The 20578-nt window shown below is 39.8% G+C and overlaps 5 protein-coding genes across 5 annotated transcripts; 3 read left to right on the forward strand and 2 right to left on the reverse strand.

Moving 5' to 3' along the window:
* Positions 1–1622: 1622 nt before the first annotated feature.
* MAL33 (transcription factor MAL33) lies at positions 1623–3029 on the forward strand (the record flags this gene model as incomplete). Its single annotated transcript, XM_033908993.1, has 1 exon — positions 1623–3029. One exon carries the CDS (start codon positions 1623–1625, stop codon positions 3027–3029), a length of 1407 nt encoding a protein of 468 aa, XP_033764884.1.
* Positions 3030–5318: 2289 nt separating this feature from the next.
* On the forward strand, positions 5319–5681 carry SPAR_B03920 (SRP1/TIP1 family protein; the record flags this gene model as incomplete). The annotated part of the gene is made up of 1 exon (XM_033908994.1): positions 5319–5681. One exon carries the CDS (start codon positions 5319–5321, stop codon positions 5679–5681), a length of 363 nt encoding a protein of 120 aa, XP_033764885.1.
* A 3565-nt stretch (positions 5682–9246) lies between these two features.
* SPAR_B03930 (Arr1) lies at positions 9247–10131 on the reverse strand (the record flags this gene model as incomplete). The annotated part of the gene is made up of 1 exon (XM_033908995.1): positions 9247–10131. The coding sequence occupies one exon, from the start codon at positions 10129–10131 to the stop codon at positions 9247–9249; it is 885 nt and encodes a 294-aa protein (XP_033764886.1).
* Positions 10132–10342: 211 nt separating this feature from the next.
* SPAR_B03940 (Arr2) lies at positions 10343–10735 on the reverse strand (the record flags this gene model as incomplete). The annotated part of the gene is made up of 1 exon (XM_033908996.1): positions 10343–10735. The coding sequence occupies one exon, from the start codon at positions 10733–10735 to the stop codon at positions 10343–10345; it is 393 nt and encodes a 130-aa protein (XP_033764887.1).
* A 251-nt stretch (positions 10736–10986) lies between these two features.
* On the forward strand, positions 10987–12201 carry SPAR_B03950 (arsenic resistance protein; the record flags this gene model as incomplete). The annotated part of the gene is made up of 1 exon (XM_033908997.1): positions 10987–12201. The coding sequence occupies one exon, from the start codon at positions 10987–10989 to the stop codon at positions 12199–12201; it is 1215 nt and encodes a 404-aa protein (XP_033764888.1).
* Between the last annotated feature and the right edge of the window lie 8377 nt (positions 12202–20578).

The raw sequence follows: 20578 nt of genomic DNA on the forward strand, positions 1-20578 counted from the left end.
ATAGCACAGCCACACACCCTTATGGTCGAAGCCGTTCTGTTCTCGGTGTGCCGCGATCTGTGAAATTTAAACTTTTTGCGGGTGAAACTGAGATTTCTGAAACTAGATTTTCCGGTTTCGCCAAAGAAAGATGCATGGAATTGTAAAATTAAACTGATGTAAGGGATAAGATAGTAAATATTTCGCCAAATGTTCGGGTGATGAGCACACAGTGCTCGTATAGCAGCATAAATATTTATAGTCAAAACTTAACCTATAGCAGTTAGTTTGGTGTTGTTAAACCATGCATCTCTGTCAGAAGAAATTATAAGGCCCGTCTTATAGAAATAGATATATAGCATATACCGGGCACTGGAAATGTTCGTAGATCTTGTGATACAATCGATACGTTAGCATGTCATTTGTACAGAAATTTCTTCCTTATTGTACAAATGTGAAGTCAACGTACAGTTAAATTTCAAAGAGGTAAGAGCCCATCATGTCAGAAAGCTGATAGCAGGGCTACGCGGTTTAACAGAATCTATTCAACAGATGATTTTCTCCTTCAATAGTGGAACTATTATTCCAAGAGAGAGTTCAAGCGCCGCATGCATCGGTCTATGGCGCCCCATAGAATATTATTTCAGCGGCCGAGCTGAGAAATGTTGAAGGTAAAGGACCATATTAATACCTGGATGAGAAACTGTCACGTTACTTCTGATGTTGGGTCGTGATTATCTATCATAGAAATTGGACGTTCCGACATTACTGGAGTTACTGTGGTGGGAAGAGGGGATACGAAAATGCAAGAGACTTATGAAGATCTTCAGGTCGCAGTCTAGCGCAATAGTCATGCTTAATATAATCCTATCCCTTCTCAGTGACATAGATTCGCATAGCAACGTTGACTATATATGTGGAAAAAAATGTATATGGGAAAGACATGTTGAAGAAGTTAGGCAAGTAGATGTGAAGATTAAATATACCTCTTGACAAAATAATGTTTTTAAGATAATTTGGAAAAAAAGGCTAATATCTATTCAGGTTCACGGTTCTCCCATATTAAGCTGCAAATAATATGTATTCTGCTGTTTCCATTGGATTATATACTGGTGCCAAACGGTGAGGTTATAAAACAGTAAGTTAATAACAAGAGACACGACAACTTGGTTGAATAATATATCTTCTATTTTGTTTGTTCAAGATATTTTATGACGAATAATACTTGCAAAATTCAAATAATAATAATACGATACTACGAGACTACTTTATGAAGGTTAATACTAGGTAACCAAATCGGGCCGGCAAGATGATGAAGCCGGGACTGTATCCCTGAATGGTTTTTAAAGAAGATCTTAAAAAAAGTTCACTTTTTCGATGATTCATCTAAAACCACTAAGGAAAACCTGTGACCTGCTTTTATTTCGTACTCGAATTTTCTCGTTCACTTTGCGTTGCCATTCCACGGCCATGCGCAATTTACCCCGCCCCCGGATTTTATTGTCCGTACCGCCATTTTTCAGTAGATTAAATAAGAACAAAAAATCATTTCAAAAGATTTCTTTTCTCGGGAAAATACTGGAGTGTAAATATGAATATCAAACATTGAGCGAGAACATCTTGAAGATATTTATGTTCTAAATATGACTTTAGTCAAGTATGCATGCGACTATTGTCGTGTCCGTCGAGTAAAGTGTGATGGTAAAAAACCGTGTAGTCGCTGTATTGAGCACAATTTCAAATGCACATATCAGCAACCATTAAAAAAAAGAGGCCCGAAGCCTATTGGAACTAGAAGCTTAAACTATATACCAGAGGCCCAAAAATTTATAAATAATAAAAGCTGTACGACAGCGGCAGAAATATCAATGAAGGTTCCGAAAAAGGTGATTGATCAGTGTTTGAGGCTTTATCACGACAATCTATACGTTATCTGGCCTTTACTCCCTTATGATGACCTTCACAAGCTTTTGGACGAAAAATACAATGACCATTACGTTTATTGGTTCCTCGTAGCTCTTTCAGCAGCCACTCTTAGCGATCTACAAAGCGAATTAGAATCTGAGGGAGGATATTCGTTTACTGGAAAGCAATTAGCGGTTCTCTGTATGTCATCTCGCCAACAATTTGATGACCTTAGTGGCAGAGACATATTTCGAATTATGACATATTATTGCTTGCTACGTTGTTTTTCACAGTCTTCTGATGTAAGAAATTCATATAGACTTTGTCGTGAAGCTATTGGCCTTGTTATAGTAGCAGGGTTACATCGTGAAAAAGCCTACGAATTACTATCATTTCGGGAACAACAGCTTCTACGCAAGGTGTATTATTTGCTTCTCTTGACGGAGAGATACTATTCCGTATATGTTCATTGTGTTACAAGTTTGGATACCACAATAGCTCCACCTCAGCCAGAGTTCGTAACGGACCCCCGACTTTCTTTGGATAGCTTTTTTGAGATGATTAGAGTATTTACTGTGCCAGGAAAATGCTTTTTTGATGCTTTGGCTACGGAATCTACTAGCAGTTCTTGCACTGAAGACTCACTGAAAAAAATATGGAAAGAGCTTCACACAGCATCCCTTGAAATAGAACCATGGTCTTATGGCTACGTGGACATTTCATTTTCTCGACATTGGATTAGGGCGCTGGCTTGGAAGCTAGTGTTTCAGATGAATGGTACCAAGTTTTTCTCAAATGCTAATAATGCTCACATATTAGTCGAAATTGCAAAGGATATGCTGGACGACATATTCTTAACTCCAAACAACTTGTATGTAGTCCATGGTCCTGTGATACCAATGAAGGCACTAGAAATAGCCAACGCATTAGTGGATGTTGTAAACCAGCATGACAAAAATACGGAATCAGAAGCTTTGGACGCTTTATGTGAAATATCGAAGTTTGTTTTCTCTCTAAAACACTACGATGGTAATTTGATTGAGAGTTTTGTGAGTAAATGTCAAAGTGCTTTTATCACCCTTCCGCTGTTTAAATTTTTGGGATCAAATGACAGTATGAGAGATAATTCTGATACAGTTTCTTAAAATGGTTCATCTTTTGATGAAGAAAATTCTACAAACTAACATTTACAGTTGTTGCAAAATTATGAGATTGAGAAGAAGAACTAGCTACTTGAGTTGCTTTTCGGTAAGAGATAGACCACATAACGTGTAGAAACGTTACTTGATAGACTTACTAAGGAGAAGACATACAAATTTTTTCAGAATCTCTAACAAATATGGGTGGGATGACGTGTAAAGTATTTCCTACCGATTTAAAGCATATTTGGTTCTTCTGGAGACCTCCCAAGGGCTATGACGACGAAGGGAAGCCAATTCCTCCAAACAACTAGAAATCCTTCTTTGGTGGTCTCGCTTGGACATTTGACAAAAAGACGCAATGATTATACCTGCGTTTGTTTGCAAGTCGCCAAGTTGACTTGAATTGGGAAAATGAAGATTACAGAAAGGCCATCTATGATATTTTAATGTGTATAATGTGAATTTCAAGTTATTATTGAAACAAAAATAACTCCAGCTCCCCAAATGAAAAAGCTAAGAGACAAGGACCTGGTGCAGATGTTAGCGTCGATATTCCATATTCCACTGTATTGGCGTCTCTCGATCAATACATAAAAGACAGTAAAACTGAAGAATAGAGTAGTATGGCTACAGTATCCTCTGAGTTGTTCGACTACTAGAATACCGTCTTCCCCAAGTTCGACTTCAGAAATTGCGACGCATGGTTCGGATGGTGAACTTACAAATCCGCATTTGTATTCGGCGATAATTATGGGATACGAATTGTTGCTTGGTGGAGAAAATCCCTCAAAGAGATATGTCCACTCCTGTTAGTTTAGTAGCTGCCCACCCCTCTGAAAGAAATCATCATTGTAAACTCGTGTGCATCCTCACGAGCAGTTGCAGTTACAGCCCTTTACTTCGAAGCCTTTCTTATCTCAGTCACTCTAGTTTCCATTGAATATATGAATCTTCCATTTGTATTTTTACAGTCTTCTAACGGTACTGCAGATCCTTGAACATACACAATTGCACCTATAGAGGGAAACGTAAAACGTATAACTTGATTTACGTTATCAACGAGGAGGAAATCGGTGTCAGTGGGTGCGTTCATGATACAGAGAACATAAAATAGGTATCTGTTTGAGCAAGGAGTCTGAAGAAACGAAGGTTTTTTTTAATAAAAGCATTGCAGATGTTTCTTTAGCCATATCCTTCCTTTTCGTTCTTATCTTCGAACAAATCTATGTCGCCTATGCGACTGGATCTTCGGCTGTAACCACGAATCGGAGGAGCGCGGTTATTCTTTGCCAATGAGCCTATAATCTAAATATGGATATTTGCTTATCTCCATAGTGACTGCAAGTTCTTTGAAGCAAACTAGGTCATTAGAAAGAGAGACATATTGAATCGGTGAATAAGAAAGCAAGAAGCTTTTCTATATTATTAACATTAAACTACCTATCAATTTCATGCCAACGGAAAATATTCAGCATGCCACCATAAGACAGAATTTCTGTATGCCTGCGGCCATTTTTTGTTTCTCTTTATCTCATAAGAAAAGGAGGAAACATAGCACCGACGGCGGCAAAGGTCCCCTAAGATGTGAAGCTCTGGTGCCGTTCTCGAATTAATTTAGCGACATAATAGGCTTAGTCTAGTAGAATTGCCGCCGTTTCAGGACTAGCGCTTCGTAGCACCCTGAATGTACATTTGTCTCGTCAACAACTTTGCTGGCAGTGTATAAGACTACAAACCCCTACAGTATACGACTCCGATACTTGATAAATCTTTCATTTTTACTATTTTAAGAAAAAAAGGAAATCTACGGTTTCCCCGTAGCAACCGTTTAGCGTCAAGATTAGCTGACCTCTGAACGAGGATTCAAAGCAAGTTCGGAATTGGCTTTTTATTACTCTTGGCCAAAAGCTGCAGCTGCACTTCTGAAGGCACCCTAGAGGGCCTCTTTGGAGGTGGCTCCGCTGTGAGGGAACATTCTTGTGCCTTGGAAATGCAATATAGAGTATAGGCAATTGAAGCGCGTGGCTCGTATACGGAACCTATGAAAAAAGCATCGTTCAAGTACAGAAGCTTCTCCATAGTAATAATAACAATAAGTGTGGGATAACAGTAGCGAATTGAGGCATTTCAGATGAAAGATGACTGCCAGGAGATAACTCGTTTGTGCATGGAAAGTTGGCAAGAAATTCATATAAATAGGCCTGCTTTAGTAATCTATCTCTGAGGTATACGCCTTCATTTCTTTATTTCTAGTTAAAGCTTACATAAGTACTAAAAAAACAAACAAATACAATGGTCAAATTAACTTCAATCGCTGCTGGTGTCGCCGCCATCGCTGCCGGTGCTTCTGCAACCACCACTTTAGCTCAATCTGACGAAAAAGTCAACTTGGTTGAATTGGGTGTCTACGTCTCTGATATCAGAGCCCACTTGGCCCAATACTACTCCTTCCAAGCCGCTCACCCAACTGAAACCTACCCAGTTGAAATTGCTGAAGCCGTTTTCAACTACGGTGACTTTACCACCATGTTGACTGGTATTGCCCCTGACCAAGTCACCAGAATGATCACTGGTGTCCCATGGTACTCCAGCAGATTAAAGCCAGCTATCTCTAGCGCTCTATCCAAGGACGGCATCTACACCATCGCTAACTAGAGATAAGCGCCTTTACGAATGAAACTTTATAGACTGAAAAGTAACGAAAAAACTAAAAAAAAAGTTTTTTTTTTTTTTTGATAGTATAAATAGTTGATTATATGTAAGCGTATATTAATAGTATTACTACTGATCAATTGCTGTATTTATGAACAATTTGGTGGGGCAGGATGAGATTAGAGACGTAAATTCTCTCTTCCTTTTGTGGCACTTTTCGACGTGGGTACGCTTCAGCGGCGTGGGTATTAATGTGTAGAAAAATGCTGGTATTTTGGGTTATCCTTCTAGAAAACCAGTCGATGCCATCATTAATACAAGAGTTTATATTCAAATCACAATTATATGGCTTTAATTTCTTTCATCTTTCCCCTAAAAATAGATCGCGTCTTTTTTTAGGGCGTCGCCTCGGAGTTGTTCGTTGCACATGTGTCACTTTTAAGATTAAAGTTGTAGATCATGGATTCTTTTCGGGGCAGGAGGGTTTTAATTTAGTATTCGGTACAATACTTGATCTTAGAGCTTTCAATACATTTCTTGATTAACAAAAATGTAGAAAAAAAAAGCGTTGTGTGAAAGAGTCCGATTGTAACTAATACACAGTAAAACTATTTATCATTTGAGGATTGAGCTGTCGTAATTTTTGCCGGTTTATTGATGATATTCTGGACCGCGCCACGCTGTGTACATAAGCGTTAACCTGGATTTTAGGGTATAAAATATGGTAGTTAGATCTTATGAAGTACGAATCTACAAATTTTTGGTTTGAAAAGGGCATGCTCATTTCTTCACTAAAGACTCGTCGCTGCGGGATACGTGTGCTTCTTTAATATATGGCCAAAGTTCCACGTCCAACAATTTATCAAAGAGAGATCTCTTCGGAGATAAAAGACTGTAAAAGTGGTGGTCAAAAAACCGTCTGCAATCAACCCCGTCGAAAAAGAACCTTTCGTTCCTCCAAACTTTCATTTCAAACAAGTACCCATTCATTTTCTTTGCAATCTCATCCCAACCATTAACACTACTATCTTGTTCATTTATAATAGTTGACAAGAACTGCATCTTGTGTTCCGTTTTCATAGTCGAAACCCTCTGATTTTTGAAACAACTTACCTTGGTGAATGATATTCCCCCAGGAAACAAAATACGATGTAGAAGGCCACAATTTCTTGTCACGTAGATAGTGAACGGTACAGAAAGGAAGAGAGGCAAACAATCGAGACTGAATATCCCCTTGGGAACCCCAGGTAAGCTTAAACCGGTGAGCTTACTTGGGAGACTGAACGTCTTCGAGGTCAACGGGGCTCCATGCTTTCTCTGTATTAAACATCTTCCACAGTTTCTCTATTTCCGTAAAATAAACTTGCAAGGCCTCTTCGGTGTAAGGAACGGAACCTTTAAATGACTTAACCTTGGCAGCTTCGTCCTTCTTCAGAAAGAACGGTTCGAGAAGAGCTCTTCTGAACGCTTCTTGGCAGTCCGCAGCATTGAAAAAAAAGTACTTAGTATTCCAAGCTTTGATTTCATAAAAGTACGAATTTAGATTTATAGCAATAACTTCCCAATCATGGATGTGCCTGCCTGGTGTAGTTTTAGCAATTTCTTTGGAAAACTGAGTGAGTTGTTTAGATAAAGAACGTCTATAAGAAAGTACCGCAGTAACGGGTACAAATATTGACCCTAGAAAAAAAAGAAGAAATGAAACTATAAATAGGTAAATCAAATTGGTGGATATTTTCCACCAAACCATGAATGGTAACCATAATAATATTCAGGTACGAAACACCAAGGATTTGAAGGACTCATAAAACATCCATGTTGTTGGAATGAATTTCCAATATCACCTATTTACTAGTATTCATGTTAGTAGTATATTATCACATGCGGTGTAAGAAGATGACATAAGGATTGAGAAACAGCCATCAAATTTAGTGGAAGCTGAGACGCGAGGATTGATAATGTAATAGGAAAAAATGAATGACAACATATAAAATGGAAGAAGAAATAATGATACTATTATGTAGAATTATCAACGCCCTTTTGTGGATTTATATATCCTCGAGGAGAATTTCTAGTATATTCTGTATACTTAATATTATAATCTGCAACAACTATGGAATCCCAAAATTATCCGATTGTTCACCAATTTCTCAAAAAAATCTCATTGATGTTCTCTTAATGGATTGCCCCCCTGAGTTGTACCCTGGACCCATTGACTTTGACTGGTAGTGTCAGAACAATCTGAAATGATTCAAAATTGGTAGGTCCCCCTGTTTTTTGTTTTGTATCCATCCAATGGTATGATTCTTTATATTTTATTAAACTTATACTCGGGCAATCTTAAAAGAGCTGCTTTGACGAACGCTTATAAGTACATACAGAAATTGGAAATCATTATCGCTTATGTTCTGTGACCTACTAATTGCATTCTTCCTTACGTAAAAAAACCTAAAACTGACCAACAAACTGCCATGGAAGATGGTGGATACGTCCATACCAAGGACGATAACTCAATTTGTAATACTCCAAAAAATTCCATCAAAAATCAGCTCCAAATTGGCAACTGTTTAACTTGCGTTGCTCGATTACTTGATATCCCTTTTCGTGAACATCATGACAAAACGAAATGAGAAACGACCTTTCCTTTCCATTAATCATTAGTAATTAAACATTTCTTAACTTCTTTTCGATCAATTACAATATATGTATACTTGCGCGTACATTGCAATTTTACTTAACCATGCACAGCAGAGGCTCTTCTACTTTACTATAATATGTTTACAACAAAGTTATAAAGAGTTTTCTCAAACCTTTTCCATGGTGAATGGATAATTAAGGGTTCGAATCAATGTTATGAAGAATTCCAAGTTAATCGACGAAAAGCGTTTGGACAGGAATTATATAAACGTGAACATGAAAAATATTCATTAAACACTCCACATCGATCGTATTATAGTGTTTTAATAAATGTTTGTATTTGAACCAAATTTTCAACATTTGTTCTACATTGATAAAATCATGGTTTTAGTATAGTGGAACATACGCCCAAGTTATCCTAGTAGAAGACCGCCATATTGTGCTCATAATCGGGAACAATGAAAATAACACCCTAACAATTGCTGAAACTTGTCGTACACGATCCCTAATTACATTATCAAGCATTCAGCATTGGTCAATACCTCAATACCTCGACAAGAAAAAGGAAATAGACGCGTGTATGTCAAGGCGTTAAAAGGGTATCAGACCTAGTGCTCGCGTCTTGCCTTCCCAATTTGTTGAACATCTTTGACATATAATTTGATTTTGAAATAGTTATTGGATTTCCATTTTAAATAAAGGCTCTATCATTAACTATACAGAATATACTAGTAACGTGAATACTAGTCGATAGACGATAAATAAATACTTTTTCCAATAAAATCTAAATGCATGCAAGTACATAAATAAGCGAAAATATCTGACCGTAATAATATTCACACCATGTATATAAATAAATGAAAAATTCGGCTTTTAACTTATATATTAACTATAAAAAAGACAACGTTGTGCTGTGCTTACAGGAACAATATTATAATCTTGACGAAAAGACCTTAATGAAATGCTTGAGGCTAATTAAAATATCAAAATTAGAACAGGTAGCACTTTTCTTAAGTTCTGTTCCCAAAATTTCAAGGTCAAATGTGTTAACCTTTGGATGTACTTTCATAAAACTCCAAATATCCATCGCACTTAATAGAACGTCCCCTCCAAAACCATCCGCTGTATAATACTGTCTTGAATGGAAACCCTGCCTAATCACCATGCTTGCTGCCGCTGTTTCTATTGCATTAGTGTTTTCAGTAATGAAATTATTTGGCTCCTTTATTTCAGTCCCACTAAACTTCAAAAAGGAACTATCAAGTTCCCCATTGAAGTCACCAAATGTATGAATCTCACTCATTGCATCATTTAGAAAAGAATAGCCTGGTATGTCATTTGAGAGATTTCTACAGCCTATGGGATAGAAGGACCGATCAAAGGAATTCAACGGTGACGGCACTGTACAATTCTTTCCAACACACACTGAGAGCAGTTGCTTGAAAAATACGTAGCATTGCTGTATTTCAAGGGAATTATATGTGGAGGAAAGAACCACACTACCATCGAGAGTGTTACATGTGGGCGGTTTTTCTTCACAACAGGCCTTACTAATGTTCCGTTCATCAGAAGGCGTGTTCCTCTCAGTCAAAAGACTCCTCAGCATAAAATGGAGAAGTTCATTTTCCTTCTTTAATATGTGAATTTGATCATTTGTTACCGTTAGCTGAGCTTCTTTCTTCTCTAGTTCTTCTAATCTTTCCAACTTTCGTTTTCTAAATGCGTTTTGGGATGCTCTAAGTTGCGCAGCTCTCTTATTTTTAGGTGGAGTAAGTGAAGGCTTCCTACCGCCTTTTCTTCCACGCGGTTTTGCCATTATCTTAGGTCACTTATCTTCCGTTTTGACATGTTTTTTCAACGGCCGCTCCTTAAAGACCATCCGCATTCTAGAATTATATACTAATATGATTTTGCAAAGATAACAAGAAAAGAAACGAAAAAAAAAAAATGGAATTAAAAAGTTTTGCAGTACATAAAATATTGAAAAGACTTTTACTTTAATGCTGGAACAATAAAAGTTGAGCAGCTCAACCACTAGCAATCAATTTAAGGTTACTCCTTCTACAATGGGTCTCCCAAGCGTAGAAACCTCCAACGAGGATGCAACTCTCAAACTTACTTGTAATATCTTGTTCTTGTAAGTAGGTTTCGAATTTAGCAGCAACTTTTGGTCCCCTATTCCTGGACCCAGTACAATGAAATATCACTTTGACGAATTGAGAATTTGAGAAAGTATCCGATAGACCTGTAATTAATTGATTCAGTTGCTTCTCTGTAATCTGTGCTGTTACTGGAACATGCCAAGCGTTTGTAATATGATCACGTGCAAAATCTTCTCTCCGAAGATCAACAACTTGGAAATCCTTCCTCTGATTTTCAATTAGACCCTCGAGTTGCCTAGAGGTTATGAAACTTACCATTACGCTTACTGGGTTATCAAATTTTCCTCAATATTAGTTTGTTATACATTAGTTTTTATACCAACTTTTCAAAAGTGTTGATTTAAAATCAAATTTTGAAAGCTCCTAATTATCTTTTTGTTTGATTAATAATCAACTTTAGCGGCAACGATCCTTACGTAATTATAATGTAAACGGAAAAGAACATAAATGAATGCTCTCGTTGTAATTCAAGAGAACCCAATCAACAAATCATCAGCGTAAGTAGAGTAATGTCAGAAGATCAAAAAAGTGAAAATTCGGTACCTTCTAAGGTTAATATGGTGAATCGCACCGATATACTGATTACCATCAAGTCATTGTCATGGCTTGACTTGATGTTGCCATTTACTATAATTCTCTCCATAATCATTGCAGTAATAATTTCCGTCTATGTGCCTTCTTCCCGTCACACTTTTGACGCTGAAGGTCATCCCAATCTGATGGGAGTGTCCATTCCTTTGACTGTTGGTATGATTGTAATGATGATTCCCCCAATCTGTAAAGTTTCCTGGGAGTCTATTCACAAGTACTTCTACAAGAGCTATGTAAGGAAGCAACTAGCCCTCTCGTTATTTTTGAATTGGGTCGTCGGTCCTTTGTTGATGACAGCATTGGCGTGGATGGCGCTATTCGATTATAAGGAATACCGTCAAGGCATTATTATGATCGGAGTAGCTAGATGCATTGCCATGGTGCTGATTTGGAATCAGATTGCTGGAGGAGACAATGATCTCTGCGTCGTGCTTGTTATTACGAACTCGCTTTTACAGATGGTATTATATGCACCATTGCAGATATTTTACTGTTATGTTATTTCTCATGACCACCTGAATACTTCAAATAGGGTATTATTCGAAGAGGTTGCAAAGTCCGTCGGAGTTTTTCTCGGCATACCACTGGGAATTGGCATTACCATACGCTTGGCAAGTCTTACCATAGTTGGTAAAAGTAATTATGAAAAGTACATTTTGAGATTTATTTCTCCATGGGCAACGATCGGATTTCATTACACTTTATTTGTTATTTTTATTAGTAGAGGTTATCAATTTATCCACGAAATTGGTTCTGCAATATTGTGTTTTGTCCCATTGGTGCTTTACTTCTTTATTGCATGGTTTTCGACCTTCGCATTAATGAGGTACTTATCAATATCTAGGAGTGATACACAAAGAGAATGTAGTTGTGACCAAGAACTACTTTTAAAGAGGGTCTGGGGAAGAAAGTCTTGTGAAGCTAGCTTTTCTATTACGATGACGCAATGCTTCACTATGGCTTCAAATAATTTTGAACTATCCCTGGCAATTGCTATTTCCTTATATGGTAACAATAGCAAGCAAGCAATAGCTGCAACATTTGGGCCGTTGCTAGAAGTTCCAATTTTATTAATTTTGGCAATAGTCGCGAGGATCCTCAAACCATATTATATATGGAACAATAGAAATTAACTGTTAACTCACCAAAGAATTACTTGCGCACCAATGAATGATGCCACTTATAACTCTATATTAATGCAAGTTCACCCTAAAAACAGATAAAATTGACAATTTTTTTTGAAGGACAACTGATTGATCTTAGTGATGGTTAGGATGAAAAAATGGGTTTGTTCAAGCCATCCCGCATCATTCAAAAACTCCGCACAGTATTGAAGTTCAGTAAGAAGGGGCGTAATCTTTTTATTGCATTTTTGAAAGTCTAATGAACTCAAGTGGCAAACAGCGTTATGTACATCACTTCTAAATACAATGTCTTTGAATTAGTAACTCGCTGAAAAATTATTATTGCGTATTGTATGTCATTCTTGAGATTTTCCTGCAAGATGAGTAATGCTTTAATCTCAAGTATTGCAAGCCCGATGGAATAGCACATGGTGATGGTACGACAATGGCTTCATAGATCATTCGTATTATAATGGAATTCGTGAATCTAGTGTCTAATTAAAATTAACGTGGTGAAATAGGACAGGGTAAGCTTATGTCATAGTACCTGCATAAGTATGTGTAGCTGCCATTTTATAATGCACGAAGTTGAAGTCATTAGGATGAAGAGGTGAAGTAAAGATATTATAGCATCTGCGTTAATGTGTGCATATTTTTATGTTTAGGTGATTTTAGTGGTGATTATTTGGTGGTATTTATATGAGTACATATAAAAATGGGTAGTGGATATTTGTATGAAAACGTTATAAAGCATGAAGTTGAGAGTATTTATATGATAATTGAGGTTGTGTGATCAGTTATAGATATTAAAATGTGGATAACCGTGGGTGTTATGGGTAAATGGCACAGGGTATAAACCGCTGAGGCAAGTGCCGTGTATGGTGATGTGGTGTTGTATATGGTACTGATCGAGTGAGAGATGGATGGCCTTGGTGTGTAGAGTATTATGGCGGGGTAAGTTGGGGGTGATGTGTTCTATAGCGTCCGTATGCATATGCGATATCGTTAAATAAATAAAAGGTGAGTATGGTAGATTTAGGTATGTGGTAGTGATAGTTGGAGGTGGTATTGTTTGGGGGATGTGAAAGGTATAGTGGAGAGGTTGATAGTGTGGCAGGGTAAGTTACTTCTTGTATTGTTTACGTTTGATTGTTTACATTAGATTTGTTTACGTTTGATCTGTTTACATGTGGTATGTAGCGTTATAGTAAGTACCACACGGTAGATGGGGGAATGTAGATGGATGGTAGGGTAAGTGGTAGTGAGAGTTGGATATTAGATATTGGGAAGGGGGTAGATGGTGGTTGGGGAGCGGTGATGAATACTCGGATGATGGATGGTGGTTAGGAGTAGTGGAGTGGGAGAATGGGGCAGGGCATGGGGTGATGAGGTAAGTGCCGTGGATTGTGATGTGGGAGAGGTAGGGTAAGAGGGGGGAAAAATGAGAAGAGACAGAGGAGGGTAAGATGGAGTGAGGGAAGGGATGGAGTGAAGGTTAGGGTTAGGGTTAGGGTTAGTGTTAGGGTAGTGTGGGTGTGGGTGTGGTGTGTGGGTGTGGTGTGGTGTGTGTGGGTGTGGTGTGTGTGTGGGTGTGGTGTGGGTGTGGTGTGTGGGTGTGGTGTGTGGGTGTGGTATATATATGTCACTGTATTGCATGCTGGATGGTGTTAGACAAGGCCGTAGGGACATATAGCATCTAGGAAGTAACCTTGTACGAAAATAGGCATTATTTCCTGTTTAGGCGATTGTGACGCAGATTTTAGTCCAACGATCTAGCGTCAAGGAATTTTTTTATAGTGGGACATTGCACCAAGGAAGTAATTTGATACGTCGTTGGTGAATGGGTCTGTTTTCTTATTCGGCGGGGTAATACATTTTTGGGGGAAGTTTGTCTGTCTGACGCGCCATATGTAGGTACGCCAAAAAGGGCTCCTCTACTTCGAAGCGCGAGGTCGTATACCTAATAAGGAAATGTAATTTATAACTTTTTATTATATTGGTCTTTTCGAGAGCGGAAGAAGTTGTAGGCTAAGCGCAGGCTAAGCGTAGGTCCATGTTTAAAGTATCCAAGAGAATATCCACGAAGCGGCTGAGCAACGAACAGAATCCTGGTTCTCCTCGACTAAGCAGATAGTTAAGATACTGTGCACCATGGAAATTGAAAACGAAAGTACGTACCGAGTACTTTATTTTTGCAGGCCGGAAATCAAGGATGAATGAGACATCCTTCTGTTTTCTATGTTGTGCTTGAAGGGGACAGACAGTCCCTTATCTTAGTGAGATTTCTTATTAACTGAATTTTCTTTGCTGCTGCTAGAGATTCTGCATCTTCTCAATAGCTTAATTATTACATTCTTAGATGATGATAAGACGGAAACTGGACAATCTTTTGTTTATATTGATGGATTTCTTGTCAAAAAGCATAACAATCAACATACTATTGTTAATTTCGAAACTTACAAAAATAAAATGAAAGTTTCCGATAGGCGTAAGTTTGAAAAAGCAAACTTTGACGAGTTTGAGTCGGCTCTAAATAACAAAAACGACTTGGTACATTGTCCCTCAATAACTTTATTTGAATCGATCCCCACGGAAGTGCGGTCATTCTACGAAGACGAAAAGTCTGGTCTAATCAAAGTGGTAAAATTCAGAACTGGTGCAATGGATAGGAAAAGGTCTTTTGAAAAAATAGTCATTTCCGTCATGGTCGGGAAAAATGTACAAAAGTTCCTGACGTTTGTTGAAGACGAACCAGATTTCCAGGGCGGACCAATCCCTTCAAAGTATCTTATTCCCAAGAAAATCAACTTGATGGTCTACACGTTGTTTCAAGTGCATACTTTGAAATTCAATAGAAAGGATTACGATACCCTTTCTCTTTTTTACCTCAACAGAGGATACTATAATGAGTTGAGTTTCCGTGTCCTGGAACGTTGTTACGAAACAGCAAGTGCCAGGCCGAACGACAGCTCTACGATGCGTACTTTCACCAACTTTGTTTCTGGCACACCTATTGTAAGGAATCTTCAGAAAAGCACCATAAGGAAATATGGATACAATTTGGCACCCTATATGTTTTTGTTACTACACGTAGATGAGCTATCGATTTTTTCCGCATATCAAGCAAGTCTACCTGGTGAAAAGAAGGTCGACACAGAGCGGCTGAAGCGTGATCTATGCCCACGTAAACCCACTGAGATAAAATACTTTTCACAGATATGTAACGATATGATGAACAAAAAAGACCGATTGGGTGATATTTTGCATATTATCTTGCGAGCATGTGCGCTTAATTTTGGGGCAGGTCCCCGTGGTGGCGCTGGTGACGAAGAGGATCGATCTATTACGAATGAAGAACCCATTATTCCCTCTGTGGACGAGCATGGCTTGAAAGTATGTAAGTTGCGCAGTCCTAACACTCCACGAAGACTCAGAAAAACACTAGATGCCGTGAAAGCTTTATTGGTGTCGTCTTGTGCTTGTACCGCAAGGGATTTAGATATATTTGATGACAACAACGGCGTTGCAATGTGGAAATGGATCAAAATTCTGTACCACGAAGTAGCGCGGGAAACCACGCTGAAGGACTCTTATAGAATAACTTTGGTACCTTCTTCTGATGGTATATCAGTATGTGGAAAACTTTTTAATCGCGAGTATGTCCGCGGCTTTTACTTTGCATGCAAGGCTCAGTTCGATAACCTTTGGGGAGAGTTGAACAACTGCTTTTATATGCCTACAGTGGTTGATATTGCCGGCCTCATTTTGCGTAATCGAGAAGTTTTGTTCAGAGAGCCAAAGCGAGGAATTGACGAGTATCTGGAAAACGATTCTTTTCTTCAAATGATACCTGTTAAATATCGTGAAATTGTGCTGCCCAAGTTGAGAAGAGATACTAACAAAATGACCGCGGCTCTTAAAAATAAAGTCACTGTTGCAATTGACGAGCTTACGGTGCCACTTATGTGGATGGTCCATTTTGCCGTAGGATACCCTTACCGTTATCCAGAGCTTCAGCTACTCGCTTTTGCCGGTCCTCAGCGCAACGTATACGTCGACGATACAACAAGACGCATCCAACTGTACACTGATTACAACAAGAACGGTTCATCGGAGCCTCGACTAAAGACGCTTGACGGACTCACTTCAGATTACGTGTTTTATTTTGTCACTGTGCTAAGGCAAATGCAAATATGTGCGCTTGGTAACAGTTATGACGCTTTTAATCATGATCCTTGGATGGATGTGGTGGGATTTGAGGATCCAGATCAAGTAACAAATCGAGACATTTCGAGGATAGTTTTGTATTCCTACATGTTTCTGAATACCGCGAAGGGCTGTCTGGTTGAATACGCAACTTTTCGGCAGTACATGAGGGAACTTCCGAAGAATGCACCTCAGAAGCTGAATTTTCGGGAGATGCGTCAGGGGTTGATTGCCCTAGGACGGCACTGCGTAGGTAGCAGATTTGAAACAGATTTGTACGAGTCGGCGACGAGTGAACTCATGGCCAATCATTCCGTTCAAACAGGGCGAAATATTTACGGTGTGGATTCCTTTTCGTTAACTAGTGTCAGTGGGACGACCGCCACTTTATTGCAGGAACGAGCTTCCGAGCGCTGGATTCAATGGTTAGGCCTTGAAAGCGACTACCATTGTTCATTCTCTAGTACTCGGAATGCGGAAGACGTAGTGGCAGGTGAGGCGGCGAGTTCAGATCATCATCAAAAAATTTCAAGAGTAACGCGAAAAAGGCCCCGAGAGCCCAAGAGTACAAACGATATCCTCGTCGCAGGCCAGAAACTCTTTGGCAGCTCCTTTGAATTCAGGGACTTGCATCAGTTGCGCTTATGTCATGAAATATACATGGCAGACACACCCTCTGTGGCAGTACAGGCCCCACCGGGCTATGGTAAGACGGAGTTATTTCATCTCCCCTTGATAGCACTGGCGTCTAAGGGCGACGTGAAATATGTGTCGTTTCTGTTTGTACCGTACACAGTGTTGCTTGCTAATTGCATGATCAGGTTGGGCCGATGCGGTTGCTTGAATGTGGCCCCTGTAAGAAACTTTATTGAAGAAGGTTACGATGGCGTTACTGATTTATACGTGGGGATCTACGATGATCTTGCTAGCACTAATTTCACAGACAGGATAGCTGCGTGGGAGAATATTGTTGAGTGCACCTTTAGGACCAACAACGTAAAATTGGGTTATCTCATTGTAGATGAGTTTCACAACTTTGAAACGGAGGTCTACCGGCAGTCGCAATTTGGGGGCATAACTAACCTTGATTTTGACGCTTTTGAGAAAGCAATCTTTTTGAGCGGCACAGCCCCTGAGGCTGTAGCTGATGCTGCGTTGCAGCGTCTTGGGCTTACGGGACTGGCCAAGAAATCGATGGACATCAACGAGCTCAAACGGTCGGAAGATCTCAGCAGAGGTCTATCCAGCTATCCAACACGGATGTTTAATCTAATCAAGGAGAAATCCGAGGTGCCTTTAGGGCATGTTCATAAAATTTGGAAGAAAGTGGAATCACAGCCCGAAGAAGCACTGAAGCTTCTTTTAGCCCTGTTTGAAATTGAACCAGAGTCGAAGGCCATTGTAGTTGCAAGCACAACCAACCAAGTGGAAGAATTGGCCTGCTCTTGGAGAAAGTATTTTAGGGTGGTATGGATACACGGGAAGCTGGGTGCTGCAGAAAAGGTGTCTCGCACAAAGGAGTTTGTCACTGACGGTAGCATGCGAGTTCTCATCGGAACGAAATTAGTGACTGAAGGAATTGACATTAAGCAATTGATGATGGTGATCATGCTTGATAATAGACTTAATATTATTGAGCTCATTCAAGGCGTAGGGAGACTAAGAGATGGGGGCCTCTGTTATCTATTATCTAGAAAAAACAGTTGGGCGGCAAGGAATCGTAAGGGTGAATTACCACCAATTAAGGAAGGCTGTATAACCGAACAGGTACGCGAGTTCTATGGACTTGAATCAAAGAAAGGAAAAAAGGGCCAGCATGTTGGATGCTGTGGCTCCAGGACAGACCTGTCTGCTGACACAGTGGAACTGATAGAAAGAATGGACAGATTGGCTGAAAATCAGGCGACAGCTTCCATGTCGATCGTTGCGTTACCGTCTAGCTTCCAGGAGAGCAATAGCAGTGACAGGTACAGAAAGTATTGCAGCAGTGATGAGGACAGCAACACGTGCATTCATGGTAGTACTAATGCCAGTACTAACGCCAGTACTAATGCGACTACCACTGCTAGTACCAACGCCAGGACTAATGCGACTACCAATGCTAGTACTAGTGCGACTACCAATGCCAGTACCAATGCGACTACCAACTCCAGCACTAATGCCAGTACCAATGCGACTACCAACTCCAGCACTAATGCTACTACCACTGCCAGCACCAACGTCAGGACTAGTGCTACTACCACTGCCAGCATCAACGTCAGGACTAGTGCTACTACCACTGAAAGTACCAACTCCAGCACTAATGCGACTACCACTGCCAGCATCAACGTCAGGACTAATGCTACTACCACTGAAAGTACCAACTCCAGCACTAATGCTACTACCACCGAAAGTACCAACTCCAACACTAGTGCTACTACCACTGCTAGCACCAACTCCAGCACTAATGCTACTACCACTGAAAGTACCAACGCTAGTGCCAAGGAGGACGCCAATAAAGATGGCAATGCTGAGGATAATAGATTCCATCCAGTCACCGACATTAACAAAGAGCCGTATAAGCGGAAAGGGAGTCAAATGGTTTTGCTAGAGAGAAAGAAACTGAAAGCACAATTTCCCAATACTTCCGAGAATATGAATGTCTTACAGTTTCTTGGATTTCGGTCTGACGAAATTAAACATCTTTTCCTCTATGGTATTGACATATACTTCTGCCCAGAGGGCGTATTCACACAATACGGATTATGCAAGGGCTGTCAAAAGATGTTCGAGCTCTGTGTCTGTTGGGCTGGCCAGAAAGTATCGTATCGGAGGATGGCTTGGGAAGCACTAGCTGTGGAGAGAATGCTGCGAAATGACGAGGAATACAAAGAATACTTGGAAGACATCGAGCCATATCATGGGGACCCTGTAGGATATTTGAAATATTTTAGCGTAAAAAGGAGAGAGATCTACTCTCAGATACAGAGAAATTATGCTTGGTACCTGGCCATTACTAGAAGAAGAGAAACAATTAGTGTATTGGATTCGACAAGAGGCAAGCAAGGGAGCCAAGTTTTCCGCATGTCTGGAAGGCAGATCAAAGAGTTGTATTATAAAGTATGGAGCAACTTGCGTGAATCGAAGACAGAGGTACTGCAGTACTTTTTGAACTGGGACGAGAAAAAGTGCCAGGAAGAATGGGAGGCAAAAGACGATACGGTCTTTGTGGAAGCGCTCGAGAAAGTTGGAGTTTTTCAGCGTTTGCGTTCCATGACGAGCGCTGGACTGCAGGGTCCGCAGTACGTCAAGCTGCAGTTTAGCAGGCATCATCGGCAGTTGAGGAGCAGATATGAATTAAGTCTAGGAATGCACTTGCGAGATCAGATTGCGCTGGGAGTTACCCCATCTAAAGTGCCGCATTGGACGGCATTCCTGTCGATGCTGATAGGGCTGTTCTACAATAAAATATTTCGGCAGAAACTGGAGTATCTTTTGGAGCAGATTTCGGAGGTGTGGTTGCTACCACATTGGGTTGATTTAGCAAACGTTGAAGTTCTCGCTGCAGATAACACGAGGGTACCGCTGTACATGCTGATGGTAGCGGTTCACAAAGAGCTGGATAGCGATGATGTTCCAGACGGTAGATTTGATATATTATTATGTAGAGATTCGAGCAGAGAAGTTGGAGAGTGAAGGAAATTGTTGTTACGAAAGTCACTGATTATGTATTGTGTAGTATAGTATATTGTAAGAAATTTTTTTTGTAGGGAATATGCGTTTTGATGTAGTATTTCACTGTTTTGATTTAGTGTTTGTTGCACGGCAGTAGCGAGAGACAAGTGCGAAAGAGTAGGATAAAAAGACAATCTATAAAAAGTAAACATAAAATAAAGGTAGTAAGTAGCCTTTGGTCGAACATCCGGGTAAGAGTCAATAGGGCTTGGAGGAGACGTACATGAGGGCTATTTAGGGCTATTTAGGGCTATGTATAAGTGCTGTAGGGCTAAAGAACAGGATTTCATTTTCATTTTTTTTAATTTCGGTCAGAAAGCCGGGTAAGGAGTGACAGCGAGAGTAAAGATAGATGTGAAAAGTGTGTGTGGGTGTGTGGGTGTGTGGGTGTGTGGGTGTGGTGTGGGTGTGGGTGGGGTGTGGGGTGTGGTGTGTGGGTGTGTGGGTGTGGTGTGTGTGTGGGTTG

Source organism: Saccharomyces paradoxus, chromosome II (genome assembly GCF_002079055.1).
Source record: "Saccharomyces paradoxus chromosome II, complete sequence".
Lineage (NCBI taxonomy): Eukaryota > Fungi > Ascomycota > Saccharomycetes > Saccharomycetales > Saccharomycetaceae > Saccharomyces > Saccharomyces paradoxus.